The sequence below is a fragment of the Heteronotia binoei genome, chromosome 21, assembly GCF_032191835.1.
Source record: "Heteronotia binoei isolate CCM8104 ecotype False Entrance Well chromosome 21, APGP_CSIRO_Hbin_v1, whole genome shotgun sequence".
In the NCBI taxonomy this organism is placed as follows: Eukaryota; Metazoa; Chordata; class Lepidosauria; order Squamata; family Gekkonidae; genus Heteronotia; species Heteronotia binoei.
In genome coordinates, this window is record NC_083243.1 from 54445439 (window position 1) to 54463881 (window position 18443).

An 18443-nucleotide genomic window follows, 5' to 3' on the forward strand; every position below is an offset into this window, starting at 1 on the left:
ATTTATGCTTGTTACTGAACATATTACAATACAATGTTTCCTCATGTATAATTTTATGAATTATACACACCATATAACAGCACTCACACACTGTATTTGGAGTTGGAAGTACATCATTTATTTACAAGAAAACACAATGTTTCTACGTCTGATTTATTTAAATTAAAGGCCCTAAAAATTAGAAATTAAAATGTCACACAGAGAAGCAAGTATAGGGTGTCTGATGCAGTCTTCCGAACAACATCATAAGGTCTTCAATGTGGAGCATAAGCAGCATTAGTTGATGTATCTGCACAAAGCAAGAAGATACAGAAACTCCAGCTCCAAGAAAAAAACCCCACAGAACCACCCCTACAGCTCAGAAGCAAGAGCAGAGTGAAGTGGCTTATTGCAGAATGCACTACAATCTAAAGATTCTTCCCATGAAGAACGAGCCAGTATGACACCAGAATCTATGATCCTCTTCAGGAGGGAAAAAGTGACTTGGGGCTAGTTGTAAAAAACATTGCCTCCTGACTTCTGGGCACCATGTTCAACAGAAACAATATACTGTTCATATATTAGTAGTAGTTCCAGGATCCATTCTTCAGGAAGAGTTTCCAGTGACTAAACCAGGCTGTAGTATAATTAAAAGTATGCTAAAGGCACAGCATACATGCTGGGAATTCTGGTACCAAATAGCTTCTTCAACATATCACAGAAGCTTAATCTTTAGCTTCTTTGCTTGTGTTCAATACTTCATTGCTTGGCTCTTCCTTTTGTAACTGTGAAGTCAACACATTATTTTTCAGACTAATTCAGTTTTTCATGTATATAAAAGAAACTCACATAATAGATTTGACTTCTTTTCTATTTTCTTTGTACTGTGGACAAAGTATGAATATGGTCACTTTTGCAGCCATATTCATTAGGAACTGAAGTATGTAGTATAATTTACAATTAAAGAACACTAGTTTGTATCCCTCATTTTTTAGAAATCAAACGTTGCCAATATCTCCAATAATTAAAGTAACAATGTAGCTTGAAGATCTGATTGTGTTCAGTTATTTCAAACCAAAGCTTCAGTAAGTGAATGCAAGAAGGGAAAAAGAAGAATTGCAGATTTATACCCCGCCCTTCTCCCTGAATCAGAGACTCAGAGCAGCTTACAATCTCCAGTATCTTCTCCCCCCACAACAGACACCCTGTGAGGTGGGTGGGGCTGAGAGGGCTCTCACAGCAGCTGCCCTTTCAAGGACAACCTCTGCCAGAGCTATGGGTAACACAAGGCCATTCCAGCAGGTGCAAGTGGAGGAGTGGGGAATCAAACCCGGTTCTCCCAGATAAGAGTCCGCACACTGGACCACTACACCAAACTGGCCTGTAACAGTAGTGTCAAAAGAGTTGCAAATTGAAAGAATACAGCTGCAAACACTGTTCATGATGTTATGCACAAACAGGAAACTGAATGCAAGCACAACACCTATATGGAAGGATTTTTAGCATTTAATCCATATGTGGAGCCCAGTGGTAGCAGCTTACAAGCCTGAAGAATTGCATTCAGGAGGAAGTGTTTTGCCTCTGTAATGTCATAATACTACAATACAATACTTCTGTGTATTGAGAACAGCATGCTGGCAGAGGAGAGTGCTATTTTGCCAGCAGCCGCCATTCTGTGCACCTACAAGTGCTCAGTTAACACCACATTTACACTGATGAAAAACCATGTAACTCTGGGCCAATCACTTTTGTTCAGACAGACATGGTGGTCGCACGGGTAAAAGGGAAGGGTTAGAGAACCTTGCACAGGGTTCCTTGGGGAACATGCAAAAACAATTTGTTTCATAGTGTTGCAAATTTAGGTTATTGTATTAGTTTAAATTTAGCAACTATTGAACAACTAGTAACTATTTCAAAGGACAAATGTAAATACATTAACATCTTGGAAAGGGACTCAATTTTATAAGCTATTTCACACAAAGACACAATGTAATTCTCCTTACCAAGCAGTCCAGAAATTTCCTGAATTTTATAGAGAGCAAAAGAGGACCACACAAATAGAGTCCAGAAACGGAAAAAAGTGCAGTAGGAAAATGTGTTTTATTTGTATCTACAAGCAAAACATTTCCCACTGCACCTTTTTTCTTTTCCTGGACTCTGAATTTTACAGAGATCAGATTAGTGCTGCTCAAACTGACCTGTGGATTTACTGAAGCAAAGCTGACACCCCATAAGAGTGCCTGGATGTCGACATGGGCATTAGATGGTGAGATGGCAACACGACATCAGATGCAGCATGGAGAGAGTTTGTTGCTGCTTCTGCAAGAACCTCTACAAATGAAACAGAAGTAGATGTTATACCTGAGAAATAATTCCTATGGGATTTTTCCCAGGCAGTCACTAGATCTTGGATGGATCTAGAACTTGGATGGATGTTTTACAACAAATGCAGAGAAGAGTGGCAGAGCTATAATGAAGGAAAAGCCATAAATCTCTTACAGCACTAGAGAGGAATACAAATCATTTGATGATAGCAACCCGTCCAAAAGTGGTGTATCAATATGTATATTCCACCCTACCTTTCTTACAAATTCCAGGCTTTTGTCTCAAGGTTAAATTTATTTATTTATTTCATTTATATTCCGCCCTCCCCATCGAAACAGGCTGAAAAAGGAGAGCTAACTCCATACAGAATAATTTAAATAGATGAGATAGTAAATCAGCCTGCACTTGAGACCACACCACTGTTCTCTTTTTTATCTAATGTATAAGCTCCTTTAATTAATTTACAATGTCCATTTATGACCAGCTGTCCTAAATGCAATCCCAGGCAAGGAAGGAACTACAAAACAGCCATAATTGCAGTCCTACAGATCAAAGGCAGTAGTGCCAAGTTCTCCAGTAAATAGAAAGACAATACAGCGGCCAATCTTCAGGAGAATGTAGTTTGTAGGCAGAATGGCTCTGGCTGTAAGGGATGCAAAAACCCTCAGCTTCGTTCTCCTGCTAGCACTTCCGAGTGTAAGGACTCCTTGAAAAATACTAATCTTGCACACATGGAAATGCTAGTGGCAGAGGAAGTGAGTGCTGCAGCAAGGAAAGCTTCCACAGTGGCTGAAGAGAAGTGCAAGGAAAACAAAGTCACAGAATCCAAGCTGTTATCTCATTTCAGACCAATGCAAGGTGCAAGATATTCTCCCCCACCCCACCATATATAAACCCTCCTTTCTATTAGATGGAAAGTCTCTCACCCTCTTTTACACCAATAATTGATTCCGTGTCAGGAAGGTGCAATGATGCTACATCAAGGCTAGGTGGTGAACTTATGGACACCAGGTTCTTACTGGGTACTTCAGATTCCTCCAACAAACTACTGCCCATCAGCGATTCTGTGGCAAAACACAACATGCTAGTTGAGAAGCTGTTCCTGTCTGCAACACTCTAATGTATTCCACCACGAAGAAAGGGATTTTTCCATACCACAGAAATCAGAGCTATACATATAATTATTGTTCTGTCATGAACTAGGCTGCATCCCACTAGCTTTTCTACTGACAAAAGGGGGAGGTGGGGCCCCTTAAGACCACTGGAAAGGGCTACAGTGGAAAATGTATGACCTTAATGGATGAAAGCCACATGGCATGGTGGCTACAGTGAGGGACAGCAGAAAAAGCTACTCAGATCCAACCCATTTTAATTTCCTCTTGGGATCTCTGTTTTCAGCATGAAATTGTGGGTGCTGATAGGCAAAATGGTATTCCTGAGATCTGATGAGGAGGGAACAAGACGGGTGGCCTAAAAAGGAGTTATGGGTTTTTAACCAACTTCTTGGGGCAGTTTACAGGACAAAAGGGCTTTATGATTAGAAGGTGGTATACAAAATTACACTCACATACATTCCCCCCTCCTCTGAGTAAGGAAAAGGCCGTGCCTCAGATCAAATTTAGAATGATTTTTCAAACCCAAGATATCTTCACCACTTATTGGTCAAACACTCTTCTCATACTTTAGGATTTTCACTCCCAAAGGTTCTTCACAGAATTGCATGCACATCCTAGCAAGAATTGTTTCCATCAACAATTTATCCTAATAAGCTATTGAAGATCAGGCTGTCTTTCCAAGTCTATTCAGGCCCTACCTGTTGGTTCATGCTGTGTGTTGTTAATGTTGATAACTGTTCCAGCTCTAGAATGATGTTTCTTCATATGAACATTCCTACTACCACTCTGAGAAAATGTCTTCCCACAGATTTGGCATTGGTGGGGCTTTATTCCTTAAAAAAGAAGAAGATATTGGATTTATATCCCGCCCTCCACTCCGAAGAGTCTCAGAGCAGCTCACAATCTCCTTTACTTTCCTCCCCCACAACAGACACCCTGTGAGGTGGGTGGGGCTGGAGAGGGCTCTCACGGCAGCTGCCCTTTCAAGGACAACCTCTGCCAGAGCTATGACTGACCCAAGGCCATGCTAGCATGTGCAAGTGGAAGAGTGGGGAATCAAACCTGGTTCTCACAGGTAAGAGTCCGCGCACTTAACCACTACACCAAGCTGGCTCTCCAGAAAAAGGACTATAAAATGTGAAGCATCCATTTTCTATGCAGAATTAGTTTCTCATCCTTACAGACCAGTTTAGCACTAGAAACAGTATACCAAGCTGCCAGCAAAATATAAGCAATGTGGAGTTTCTGTCGAATAAGTCCTTACCTACAAGGATCAGAATCCTATAAGTATCAGTGGACCTTTCAGAGCCTAGGGGTTATACTGGGACCGGTATTACCTCTGGAGAAGCAAGTTAATGCAGCTGTGAAAAATGCTTTCTTCCAACTTAGTTTATGCAAGAAGATGGCCCCCTAGTTTGACTTGATCGATCTGATCACCTGAACCCATGCCACTGAAACATTGTGACTAGACTACTGTAATGCACTGTGCATTGATCTGCCCTTGGATACTACAGCTGGTACAGAATGCCAGAGCTCAGTTATTAGGAGCTAGGGAGTTAATGCATATAATGCCCATTCTGCAGTCACTCCATTGGCTGCTCAAAGGTTACCAGGTTCAATTTAAGGTAATGGCTATTCCATACAAAGCCTCTTATGGCTTTGGATCCTCATATCTCCAGAACCACCTCTTCCGCTATACTCTACCATAATAGCTAAGCAAGATGCCTTTTTGCAAATGGGCCTTTTTGTAAATGGACGAGATTCAATAACAGAGCTGTTCTGCCAGGCCTTTGGCTGGCACAACAAGCATCTAATAAAACGCCTGGCCTCTCCTGCTGAAGTTACTATCTTATAAGGCCCAAATTAGACAATCTGAGAGGCCCAGTGGAGCCAGCTGGAAACCATATGTACGGCTCAACTAAGTTACACTGTCTGAACTTCTGTTGTAATCCACCCTGAGCCGGCTTGCGGGGAGGGCAGAATATAAATTGAAATTATAATAAATAATAACTGCCCATCCCCCCCCCACCCTGGAATGGCCTGTCAGGGAGACTCCCACTTTTCTGACATTCTGCAAACTATGTAAAACAGAGTTGTCCAAGAGGGCTCCTTTATAAAGACAACAGAGCTCTATTATTACAGAATGATTTAGGAAGATGCTTTAACAAAAGGAATTTAACTGTGGATTATTGTATATAGTATATATTTATTATAGTATATATTTATTATAGTATATATGTATTAGTATATACAGTATATATTTATTAGTTGCTATATATATTATTTTGCTCAAGCTGCACTTTCTGTGTTTTATAAATATCTTGTTAAATAGTTACACCTTGCTTCAGATTTCTACCATCCTAGCCATACTACATTGTCTATTAGATGTTTCATCCTACTGAATGCATTGATGACTTACATTATGTTACCTGCCTTGAGTCTCAGTGAGAAAGGCAGGCTATAAATAATGAAAATAAATTTGGCACACAATCTTGTGAGCTGAGGAGGAGTTTTTGGCCCAAATCATAATGGAGGGTTAAGTAGGTAAGAAAGCAAATTAGCAAAGCATAAAAAACCAAGTTATATATAGTCATCTCGAAAACAGGCATTATGTCATGATCCATACCTGAGTGGACAACCAGGTGTTTCCGAAGGCTGGAGTATTCAGCAAAGGAACGACCACACCCCTGAGCCTCACACAAGAAAGGTTTTTCCCCTGGATTGCAACAACTTACAGTTAGGGTTGCTTTTACTAGTTTTAGCACAGTTGCAATGGCTTTCCAAGCACAACTGAAAATGTTGTCTATTGTCTCATAAACCTAATACAGTCTGACCTGAAGAACAGTCTTCTCCCACAAAAATCTGCCCATTAGTTGAGACAGACTTAAGAAGCCCTGCCCTTGTAATGCCCTCAATCATAAAAGAAGCTAGTTTTTAAACTGGTGATTATTTGTGATAGCTGATTATCTTGATGTTTTATTGGTTTGAATGCAGATATTTGTAAGGCACACACACTCTCAGCTGCAAAACTTCTCAGGTGGCTTGTAAATATCTGCATCCAAATCAATACAGCATTAAGATCAGCTATCACAAATTGTGTGTGTGTGTGTGTGTGTCTACATGTATATACTGTAGCTTACCACTCTGCCCCATGTATATACATGTACATAGTGATAAGCTACAGTATTGCAGTCCTTACTCTACTCACAACCTGAGTTCAATTCTGGTGGAAGCTGGACTCAGGTAGCCGGCTCAAGATTGACTCAGCCTTCCATCCTTCCGAGGTCAGTAAAATGAGTACCCAGCTTGCTAGGGGTAAAGTGTAGAAGACAATGCCAAACCACCCCATAAAAAGTCTGCCAGGAAAATGCCATGATGTGACGTCATCCCTATACGTTGGTAATTACTCAATGCTTGCACAGGGGACTACCTTTACCTTTTCAATATATATAAAAAACGCATTGCAGATCTGTAGATCATAGCTTCTTTCCTCCCCCGGCCCCAATTCCAGGTAAAAATGCCAAGATTTTATATAAATTCATAGCAGTTCTGTGTATACAGCTGTAGTGGTAAGATTAAAAAAACAGGACCACATACCAGTGTGAATCCTTAGATGGTTCTTCAGATTCCCAGCCGTTGTGAACTGTTTCCCACAGCCTAGCTCAGTGCAGACGAATGGCTTCTCGCCATTGTGTGTTCTCATATGCACCTTCAACCTCTGCAGTACATAGAAACTTTTCCCACAATCTTTTGCAGGACAAATAAAGGAACGGTCATTCCTGGAAGACAAAATAGGTTTCATGCCAGCATTACACACATTGGTAGGAGCAAGCTGTCCTTTAAAAGCAAGCTTTCTGAAATACAAAGCAGGGGGTGGGGTGGTAATTGCAATTAGAAATGGTAGCAGGGAGAAGACAAAGAGCAGCAAAGCAACACTGCCAGAACTTTAGCTTGATTTGTTTTTGTGTGAAGTGATTTAGACTGAGGTTATATTTTGACATCTTTTGTTAGAGGTGGTGTTCAACTTCTCATAACTGGAAATGAGTACTACCATCATGAAAATGTAAAGGCAACACATGACAATATACACAAACAAGGCGGTAAGAATTACTGCTCGCCCAAACAGCAATTTAGTGGTCATGCTGGCTAGTGTAGCCACTGAAAGCCAGGATTATTATGATGTCACTGAATCTCATCTAAAACATTACATATAGTGAATGAGTCAATGTACTTTTAACCAAGACAAACAGAATTAAAAGATGCTGTAAAAGCTCACATAAGACTCTCTAGTCAAGCCTTGAATTCAAACAAGAGGGGAAAGAGGTCATTTTGTTATTTATTCCTTGTATTTGAACGCCGAAGTGTTCCAGAGTGGGAACCAATAATGTACTGCATAAATACCTATACAGTCTGCAGAGCTCTGCAAAGTCACAGCAATAGCAAGTCTATACACCTGTGGGTTTTTAGGTGATACTTGAAGTGGGCCGGCCACACAAATGTCCTGTCACAGCCCTCAACTGTGCACTTCAGTTTTTTCTCCACACGGGGCAGGTGAGGGATGGGACTGGATTCTTTCAATTGGGGGTCTCCTGAGCAAACGTGAACATTTTCACCTGGAATGGGGGAAGAAAAGAAACTATGAAGCCAGAAGTACATGCAAAGGTGACAAGACACCTAACAGCAAAAAGCAATAAGATGCAAACCCATAAACTAAACATTTAAGTATAACCAGCCTTATACAGCAGATGCTGATCTTCTCCACACTTTGTTAGTGCTACACTGAATTTTCATGAGGTTCATTTCTGAACGTGGAAGTTCTGTTTTGGAAATGAGGCCACATGTATTCATAAAAATCCTCTGCCTTTCTCATGCTTTTTAAGTTCTTCCTCTTATCTACTACCCCTTGGATGCCATCATTTCTGTGCATGAAAGGACTTCTTTATGACACATCACCTGCTAATCAGGGACCCTCATTGATCATGATGCCACACAGTCATCACTGATGGCCAGCACACACCTCTCATTGTCCTCCTGTATCAGGAGTGGGGAGGGAAAGCATACCTTACCAATTGAGCTGCTATTTCCTTCCTGTGGCACTGTGCTGGTGGTTTCAATGCCTACCAACATTGCATAGCAAGAATTTCATCCTCCTCCAGCTCTATTTGTATGGAGTTAGCATGACTAACTGGAGCCGTTGTATTCTTTGAGAGGAATACAACGCAATTAAGAATGTCTGCACAACACTATTTTCAATGCACTACAAATGCACATTCTGCCTCAGCTAGCTAACCACATCCAGCTGGGTCAAGATGGAATGCCAGCCCAAGTTACTTAAGCAATGCGGATACATTGCCTCTTCCCCCCAAAAAATTCACTCCCTTGTGAACAGTTTTGCATCCGTCAGCAAACAAGTGCAAAAGAAATGACACACACATTGGCTCAGCACTACTTCAAGGACTGCACAATTGGTTCCCTCACTCAGAGGATTAAGCTTGCTTGTATTCATACTGTGGAGAAGGTGCAGTCTATAATCTCAGGGTGCTATAGACATGCGATTTTCCACTGTGCTATCAGAGACCTTAGCACCAGCAATTGCCGAGCAGGTCTGGCCATAAGTGATCTCACAGGGAGGGCAGGATAACAATAGAAGAAAATAAATAACAGCCCAACAACTACTGGGCAAAGCAATCCAAAAAACTCCCAAACATGAGCCGCAAGCCTATGATACTCCATTTCTCCCCACAAACCTATCTGTGGCCTGACCACAGGCTACTGCATCTGCTTTGACTGTGTACAGCAGGCATTTACTGCAAAGCCTCTGGGTCACAGTGCCTGGGACTTGACAGAGCTCAGGAGCCATCACAGGCAAGAGGTCATCTGGACCAGTATCCGCTTTTACTAAGCCAAGTGGGACGACTGCATAACCAGACAAGTGGACTGAGATTCAGTCTAGGTATAATTAGTGGAAATATACTTTCTTTATGTTGGTCTTCAGCTCAGCATAAACGGACTTTATATTAAATCATCACATCAGCAAGATAGAGTCAGAATAATGCTATTTTCCCTCAACCTAAAGAGACTAAATATCTTTATGAATGTACAAGATATCCTGAAAAAAACGACATGGTGTCTTGAAAAACAACACTGGCAAAAGCAGAAGCCTTCTTACCATTATTGCTTGCTTTGGCATTCTTAGCGAGCTGGGCTCGAGTGGCAGCAATCAAACTGTCATGGGCCAGTTCCTGCACTCGTAAAAACCATGGGGTACTGCTATCTGTGCTATCATTGGAGAAGAAGTCATTCCCAGAATCCTCTGCTTCATCCTGGACAAACACCAAGTGCTCTGATGGTGAGCCGATGCCTAGAAGAGAGACAATTTCATCACACTGAGAACTGTTGCCTCTTACAACATCTAAAAATAACATTTCCAGCCACTGGACTGGAAAGAGCTGTTGATGGTTACACAACCCCTGCTTGAAATCAGCAGTGATCAACTTTCCATGCTCTTGAAAACAGATCATCATGAACTCACATGGACAAGGCATCTCTTCCCAATTGAAGATTCTAATTAGACACTGAAGTTGAATAAAAGTTACCTGTTCGTGTTAAATTGAGGAGGATAAAGGAAGTGCTATCACTAGGTTGGAGGTCTTGCAATAAGCTAGAAGTGTCAGGACTTGGTAGAAGCTCAGGTGGTTTCTGCACAGTTTCTGCCCTTGTCTCCTCACCGTCCGGGCCGACGTTCACCTGGAGACTTCTCAAGACGGCAGAAGAGGAAACGTCCTTTGAAGGGCTAGCATGACCTGGTGAGTCATCTAACGAAGAGAATCAAATGCTTCTTTAAAATTTGAGAGATCAGCCACCTCATTTAAACATTACAAAAAATGAATACCATAATAAGATGCCAGCTTTATTAAACAAGCCATTCCACAGAAAATTCTCTATTAGATTTGTATCTCACTACATCTAAGGACAGCTCCCATTTAGCAACGCAATAATATAGAGAACTAATATTCTATATCTAAAACTAACACTTCAGCTATATTGTAACACTGGCTATCTTAAACACTGCCCCATGCCTATTAATCTTAGTTTTCCTAAAATTAGCAGCTTCAAATTTTACCTGGCAACATTAACCTGTTGCATTCTGGAGATTCAGTAACCGGAAGGAGAGAGAGACAGGTAATATCTTTATGTTCTGGTTCCACAAGCCCTTGTCCCAGTGGAATAGATGTATTCTGAACAAACTGAACCAGCAGCTGGAAAATAAGGAAATGTTTTAAGTCAGTAGCAGATAACTAGAGCTGCTGCATAGCCACTGAGTAAACTAGTTAGATATATTTTGTCAGTTCTCTCACACCCTTTCCACAACTTTAAGAACTAGTATCAATTTTTTGCCTTAACTGCAAGAGGTACCAGATGAAGTCTTGGAATTAGTCTTTGAGACTATTTTCTGTCAGAAATCATCCAAATGTCAAGTTGGTATAATCGCTCCCAGATGCCTTTTCAGGTGTTAAGAGCCCAGGTAGCCCTTTGGTTGACTGAGGTGATGAAAAGACAAGGGAAATAGCTATAGTGACAATGTAGTGTAGTTGTTAAGAATGTTGGAATAGTATCTGGGAGATCCAGGTTCAAATCCCCACTCCTGCCACAGAAGCTCACTGGGTGAGCCTAGGCCAATCACACTCTCAGACTAATCTACCTCACAGGGTTGTCGTGAGGATAATCCAGAGGAGAGGAAAAGGATGTAAGCCACTGCAGAGAAATATGGGGTACAAATGAATTAAATAAAAATAAGGCTCAAGCCAAATCTGACAGGACACAGGAAAAGCTAATTTTAAAACATACTCCATGGCAGTGATGGCAACAAAGAAAAATAACCCTTTTCTTCCACCATTGCAGCTGCACAATGTAGGCCAGTGGAACTGTTTGAGGGGGTCAGAGGCTTATTGGGATCTGGCCTGTAGGAGGACCTGGGCTGTTTGGTGGCCTACTGTGACCTTGTGCTCCATGTGGGGCTGCCCTTGAAAAATGTTTGAAAATGTCAATTGATACAGAGCTCTGCAGCCAGGCTGCTGACTGGAGTGAGTTGCAGGGAGCATCTTTCTCTAATCGTGGCCCATCTACACTGCCTTCCAATTTGTTTCTGGACACAAAGTGCTGGTCTTGACCTACAAAGGGGTGTCAAACATGTGGTCTGGGGGCTGGATCTGGCCCCCAGAGGGCTCCTATCAGGCCCACAAGCAAGTCTTTCTTCTCTCTCTCTCTTGCTTCTTTCTGTGTCACAGCTTGCTTTGCCAGGATTTCTCAACTGCACAGAAACAAAGCCTCTATTTCCCCCACTGGCTGAAGCTCCTCTCTTGGGGAGGAAGTGGAGGAGAGGAGGGAGAGCTTGCTTTGATACTGACCCCAATAGTGCAAGAGTGCCAATACTTTAAAAATAATCTTTAATTATGTTTGTCCGTGTCCTTTATAAAGTTTATATCTTCACTACTTGGCATTACATTTTATGATGCACATGGTCTGGCCCAACAAGCTCTCATTTATGTCAGATCTGGCCCTCATAACAAATGAGTTTGACACCCCTACCCTCCATGGCTTGGAACCATAACTGAAGGAACACCTAATCCTTTATGAATCCACTCTACCATTATGGTCATCTTCAGGGACCCTGCTTTGGGTGCCCCTGCCTTCTGATATTAAGCAGGTGGCAATCCAGGAGAGAGCCTTCCCAGCCATGGCACCAAAGCTCTGGAACTCTGTCCCCTTCTGTTGCCATCTTCTGCCAGCAGTTGAAGACCTTTTTTTTGTTTCATTTGGCATTCCCTTAATGATACCTCCTTCTTAATCAATGTTTGATGTTTTGTATACATTGTAGATTTTTAAATTTTATTTTAGCTATGTATATTTGGGAGGGGGGTTGATTTTAATGGTTTTATAATGTAGTTTTATCCTTTAAGTTTTTAATTTTTAGCCTCCTTGGTGGCTCCTGTAAGGGCAGAAAAGTAATAAGATGAACCTAAATACAATAAGAAAGTCACCAGCTCTGTATGCGCAATAGTTACTCATAGTGATTCAAATACTGTACTCTGCCCATGTTCATTGTCATATTGCTACAATTCTACCACAATTACTTGCAGTCTTCTACCTTTCCAGATACAGAACCCACTGAGGTGCAGAAAGTCCTGTGCCAGCAAGACAGGAAACAAGAATTATGACTTCACCAGTGGGCAGCAGCAGACAAAGAAAGCTTGAGATGCATTTGGCAATAAAGCACAGTATTCATTTGGTTTTTAATATGTGGATAAAAATCACTTGCCGAGGCCTTTGCACATCCAATGGTATGCTGGGCTGTACTATGGATCTCCAAATGAAAGCATTTGATGTGAGCAGAAGCCAAACAAATGAAAATCATATATTAAACTGTGAAAATGAGTATATGTATCAGACTTGTCCAGACCCTAGGAACTTAATCTCATTAACTTTGAATTCTGCTACCTCTAACCTTTCTGGAAATTCTGATGTGAGCTTTCTTGATACTTTTTTGTGGAAGAATGCTGCTACAAGTCTCAAAGAATAAGTAAAAATTAAGGTGTTTTATTCCATCAGCAGGATTAGTCTTCATGCTGCAAGCTTCTCCAAAAACCTCACAGTGCTTCTGGTTTCTGTGAGTTTAGCAGCTCTGTTGTCACAGGATCTAGGAAACCCTACACCAGGCAACTATCAAGAGCTTTAATTCTAAGTTTAAATTGCAGGTATAAGTGGTGGGTTTTGAAAAGGACATCTTTTGGGTGCAAGCCAGTTAAGTAACTTTGGAGACTTCATTAAAAAGATGCAACTTGTTTGTAACAGCCAAATTATAATATTCACAGCAAAGATTGATACACAAAACAAATGCATCAAGCCATTACCTACCTCTGGTTTAGACTCTAACTCATCTGATAACATTGATTCAAGTTTCCAGTTCCCAAAGCAGATCTGGGTAAGGCACAAAGCTTAAAGTGAACTATGTTCTGTGATTATACACATATTTCAGACCCACAGCTCTGTGAGTATCTTCTTGAGAGAAGCTGTAGTAGAAAGCTATTCAATTTAATCTGAAAGAGAACAGAAATGAAAATGACCAGATATTAAACTCACAAATACAATGCCCAATGGAGTGATTTAACCTGAATTTTCTCGTCAGGAGTCTTCCTCCCACTGTCCTCTGAGACCCAACATAGTGTAGTGGCTAAGAGTGGTGGACATTAATCTGGAGAACAGGATTTGATCCCCCACGCCTTCACATGAAGGTGAGCTTGGGCCAGTCACAGTTCTCTCAGAACTCTCTCAGCCCTACCTCACAATGTGCCTAAAGAAAAAGAAAAGTGGGATATAAAACCTACACCTTTTCAAGCTACAGCCATGGTCAAGCTGTAAACCGCCAGGTGGGATCTGGAGTGCTGTCAGACTTACAACTGATCTCCAGACGACAGAGATCAGTTCCCCTGGGGAAAAATGGCAGCTTCAGTGAGTGGACTCTATGGCATCACATCCCTACTGAGCTCCTTTCTCTCCACTGGCTCCATCCCTAAATCTCCAGGAATCTCCCTTTCCAGAGTTGGCAACCCTACTTAGCAGAGGCCCAGTCCTTACAAAACAGTAGTAGTGCTATAGTTCACAGCACCATATGTCTAGAAGCAACAAAGACTTTAAGCATATACAGAATACTTTTCAGTTCCTATTGTATAAGCACAACCTGCTTGGACTATTCTGCCTATTTTCCCTTGGAACATCTCAGCTTTCTGCAAGTTATTCTATAAAGCCTGTCTTGGGTCCTTTAAAAAAAAAACCTCTTACTTCCCATCTCCAACTGAAAGGAAGCTTCCACATAATTCCATTTCCTCATAGAAACAGGGTTGGAAGGCACCCTCTTTTCATTTAATTTCAACCGTTTGGTTCTGGTTCAACCTTTGTATTCCTCATATGGTACCAGGGCCATAGCAGCAGAGAGGGAACAGGGGTGGTGCCCCCTATAGAAAGGGAAAATTGGGTTGGGGGGTGTTGCAGATTCTATAAGGGGCACTGCCCCTGTGCCCCCCCCCCAAGCTGGATATGGACCTGTTTGGAACCACCAATTGACTTCGGAGGATGGTAGAAGACATGAGGGCCTGACGTGACTTGGTCCATGGGGTCACAAAGAGTTAGACTCGACTGTGTGACTGAACAACAATTGCCCATACCATCAACATTTAGATTTAAAAACCCACGGTTTGACTTATATAATACTGTACAGCACTATGCACTTTAGTACGGTCGGTATCCTACCATAGTCTGGAGGAAGTTTTCAAACTTCACAGTGAAGTGACAGGATACAAACCATTGCCTAAATCATCAGCCATAACGGAGGCCGAAAAAGGACGTCAACACTGACCTGCTCTGCTGCTCTACTTATATTTAAAGGAAAACATCTCAGAGACTTCAATGTCCAAAGCAACCGCTGCAAAGACTGCCGAAGCCGTAGTTAGTCCAGATCGGGGGGGGGGGGGGGGGGGAGGAGGAAACCAGCCGCCAGCCACCCGCCCCCTTCCTAGACAGCAAGCAGAGCTCCACGGGCTAAGCAAGCAGGCCAACCATGGGGCAGGCACCGGCTTTATAGGCTGACCCCAGGAACGGAAACGAACCACATCAGCAGCACCAGGAGACTGGCAGACAATCCCGTTTGGCCAAGAAGCCTGCAGGGGTGAGGAGCGTCCTGCTCCATATCGCCTGCCCTACGACAAGGCCACGACAAAAGCCAGGCCACTCCCACGACAAGGAGAGCGGAGCGGAGCCTCCTCCTACGGACTGGACACTGGAACTAAAGAAGACGGAAGGAGCTATGAGACCAACCCCTCTGTCACAACCCCTTCCCTTCACTGGCCGAGGGCGAAAGACAAGGATCAACTCGCTCGTTTTTCTGCCTTTCCCGGTGGAATCTTTTCTTACCGGCATCTCAGAATCGCCCGGATATGATGCACACAAAACCACCGGAAATTCTAGAGGCCCTGCTAGGCCAAATCATAGAGATGTAACCTAGGCGGGTACTTCTAAAAACAAATCTGAGAGTTTAGCCCAAATCACTCAGAGAAAGGAGAACGTTGATGTACAGACTTCACCTGCGGCACCCTTTTGACTGCCGTCTTATGCGTGGCAGGCGCGTAAGACAAAGCGGCTCTATCAGTATAGTGCACTTCTGTTTCTTCGTGAATTGATCCTAATCGTTTCATACATTTGATGGAGTGCAGTCTAACTCACGAAAACTGTAGATGAAATAAAATGTAGTTAGTTAGTCTTTAAGCTGCCACAAGACTCATGTTCTTATTTGTTTTTATTGGCTGCCTGGCACGTTCATCTGACAACCGGAATTGTTTAGCATTTCTCGCTACAAAGACCAAACACAGAGGCACGGAGGAGAGAATCGCCAGATGCTTCCGCCTCTTTCTCCAGACTCCGCCTTCCTCTTGTTTGTATGACGCACTGTGGGGGATGACTGGTGTAGAGACTTACAGATGTTATCAGCAAACCCTTTCACTGTGTACTAAGTGCTTCTTAATTCTTTAGGGCTGTTTTGGAGTGAGTGGGTTGCTTCTCGAACTTCATCTGTACCAATGCTTATAGGACGAAAAATCTGCTAGTGCTTCAAGACTCGTTTTTTTCCCCCACTGAAATAATATTAGCCGCTTTTTTGAAATCCAGAGGGATCCAAACGTTCCAGATTATAGCTTTTATTAAACCGACCACTGCAATCCTATACACACGTATTAAAGAGTTTGGACTCAATGTGATTTTTTTTATTAAATGTGCACAAAATCCAGCATTTCAAGGCAGCGCTGGAATCATTGTAGATCATCGCTGCAATAACAGGAGCCAATTAGACTGTTCCTTTGCTGCTGTGAATAGAGATATAAAGTCACAGATCCTCTAAATCTAAAACAAAGATTTCATGAATCTGAAGAAGTGAGCAGTGATTCACGGAAGCTCATCCCCTACCACAAATTGTATTAGTCTTGAAGGTGCTGCTGGACTCTTTTCTGTTGCTGCAGAGAAACTAACACAGCTACCCATCTTGGAAGTCTTCATGGAGAAGTTTCATGGATCCCCAAAACATCATTACATAAGTCTCAAAATGGCAAGGAGAATGATGAAATGACAAAAATAAGTAAGAAGCACAATCCTTTGGCTACACAATGACACTGAAGTCAGCATGTTGGTGTGAAACAGGCTTTTGCAGTACATGGACTACTGGTCTGATCCAGCAGAGGTCTTCTTATGCTTCCATTGGAAGTTGCAGGATAGTCAAAAATATGCTCAGAATTTATACTACTAAGCATGTGGTTCTAAGCAGCAATGCTCTGCACAATAGGCCAAGCCTACACAAATTTATGTGTATCTAGATCCTGGAATTTCAGCAGGATTAGTAACACCTTACATCTCCATAGGATCTAGTGGCTAGCCCTATTTGAAGCATGTCTCAATTCAGTAGAATTTAATTCTGAGTAAATGTGACTTAACAGTGCAGTCCTAAGAATACTTTTCGATTGAATAGTTCTGAGCAGGAGTTTCAGCAAACTTTCTTAGGACTGCTGTCTAAGGCTGTAATGCAACTTAGTGGATATGAAAGCTAGAGGCTTGCATTGTGTCCTCATGGGGGTTATTGTAAATCGTCATTGATGGCTCTTTCATTGTGTGTATGTAATGGAGCTCACTGACACTGAAATACAAACACTGTCCTAATCTGAAATCAGTAAAAAGAAGCCCTGAGACAAACTAATTTCACAGTAAGGCTGTGGTTCATTCCCTCCCCACTCCCAGGCAAAAAAAAAATTTTTTTTTTTAAAAATCAAGAAACAAATAGTTGTAAGACTTGTCAGTAGGCTATCTTTCACACTTTGCTTCTTTAGTCCTTGTTTTTCCTGAAGAGGAAGGAATGGTGAGTGGCAGGTCAAGGCCATGCAAACAATCTTTTTTTTTTTAAAGGTCAATTAATATAGCACGTGTTGTTGAAAAATTTGTAAGGCATCTGACCTGAGAAACAGATCTCAAAACTTCCAGGCTGCTTTAGGGGTATTTGCATACCTGCGAACACTGCATAGGCTCCAAATTATGTGAACGGAAGACAGTATTTTGATAGAGATGTGCTGTACCCACTTACATAGTCCTAGTTATTGAGGCCAAGCCACACAGTATCAGGGTTCAAGACCAGGCTTTGCCCCACTGTAATGGAACCCCAAATGTAGTGCTTAAGTTTTCCTCAAAGGAGTGCTTGGCAACCACTCATTTAATTGTGTCTCATGGAAATGCCACTGAGAGTGAGGGTTAAACCTGTGCCCCCTACCCTGGTGAGCAGCTAAAAATAAAAAAATTGGCTTAAACCATTCATCTATCAAGGATGGTATTGCCACTCTGACTGGTAGTCACTTCTCAGGTTCTCACACAAGGATCTCTTACATCACCTGCTACCTGATCCTTATAACTGGAGATGCTGGGGGACTGAATCTGGGACCTAGGTGCAAAGCAGATGCTCTACTATACATAGCCACATCCCAGCTTTTGTTGATCACAACAGAGAGTGACAAGAATGTTATGATAATTTCTGGCAATAAGGGACAAGAATAAGCCTATGGGAACACCAAATTGAATTAGACCAGTCCTATCAACCTTGGGTAGCGGCCGGTGACACAGAGTGGTAAAGCAGCAGTACTGCAGTACTGTGGTCGGAACTCTCTGATCACGACTTGAGTTCGATTCCAGCAGAAGCTGGATTCAGGTAGTCAGCCCAAGGTTGACTCAGTCTTCCATCCTTCAGAGGTCGGTAAAAATAAGTACCCAGCTTGCTGGGGGGAAAGTGTAAAAGTCTGGGGAAGACAATGGCAAACCACCCCGTAAAAAGTCTGCCGAGTCGGAAACGACTGGTGCTTGCACAGGGGCCTTTCCTTTTTTTATCGACCTTGGGTGCGGCCCTTACGACTAGCCTGTGCATCATTCAGTCACTGCAAGACAGCC

At 42.3% G+C, this 18443-nt stretch overlaps 1 protein-coding gene across 3 annotated transcripts; it reads right to left on the reverse strand.

Moving 5' to 3' along the window:
• Window positions 1-95: 95 nt before the first annotated feature.
• On the reverse strand, window positions 96-15881 carry ZNF410 (zinc finger protein 410). 3 transcript variants are annotated; one of them, XM_060261689.1, is made up of 12 exons: window positions 15387-15881; window positions 13335-13516; window positions 10543-10678; window positions 10016-10234; window positions 9589-9780; window positions 7873-8032; window positions 7017-7198; window positions 6046-6135; window positions 4118-4252; window positions 3231-3368; window positions 2178-2310; window positions 96-764 (listed from the first exon to the last, which is right to left on the reverse strand). In XM_060261689.1, the coding sequence occupies exons 2-11, from the start codon at window positions 13365-13367 to the stop codon at window positions 2186-2188; spliced, it is 1410 nt and encodes a 469-aa protein (XP_060117672.1). In that variant the 5' UTR covers window positions 13368-13516; window positions 15387-15881; the 3' UTR covers window positions 96-764; window positions 2178-2185. The 3 variants fall into 3 exon arrangements, with proteins under 3 accessions (XP_060117672.1, XP_060117673.1, XP_060117674.1); XM_060261690.1 differs by lacking the exon at window positions 4118-4252 and having other exon boundaries at window positions 15387-15513; XM_060261691.1 differs by lacking the exon at window positions 3231-3368 and having other exon boundaries at window positions 15387-15513.
• Window positions 15882-18443: the final 2562 nt, after the last annotated feature.

Bases quoted from the DNA above. Each gene is read 5' to 3' on its own strand.
- ZNF410 (XM_060261689.1), bottom strand. From the start codon at position 13,367: ATGTTATCAGATGAGTTAGAGTCTAAACCAGAG. The intron at 10,235-10,542 runs GTAAAATTTGAA...TCTCTTCGTTAG, and splicing joins CAACAGGTTAATGTTGCCAG to ATGACTCACCAGGTCATGCT. The intron at 2,311-3,230 runs GTGAGAGACTTT...TTTCATTTGTAG, and splicing joins AATTATTGGTGTAAAAGAGG to AGGTTCTTGCAGAAGCAGCA.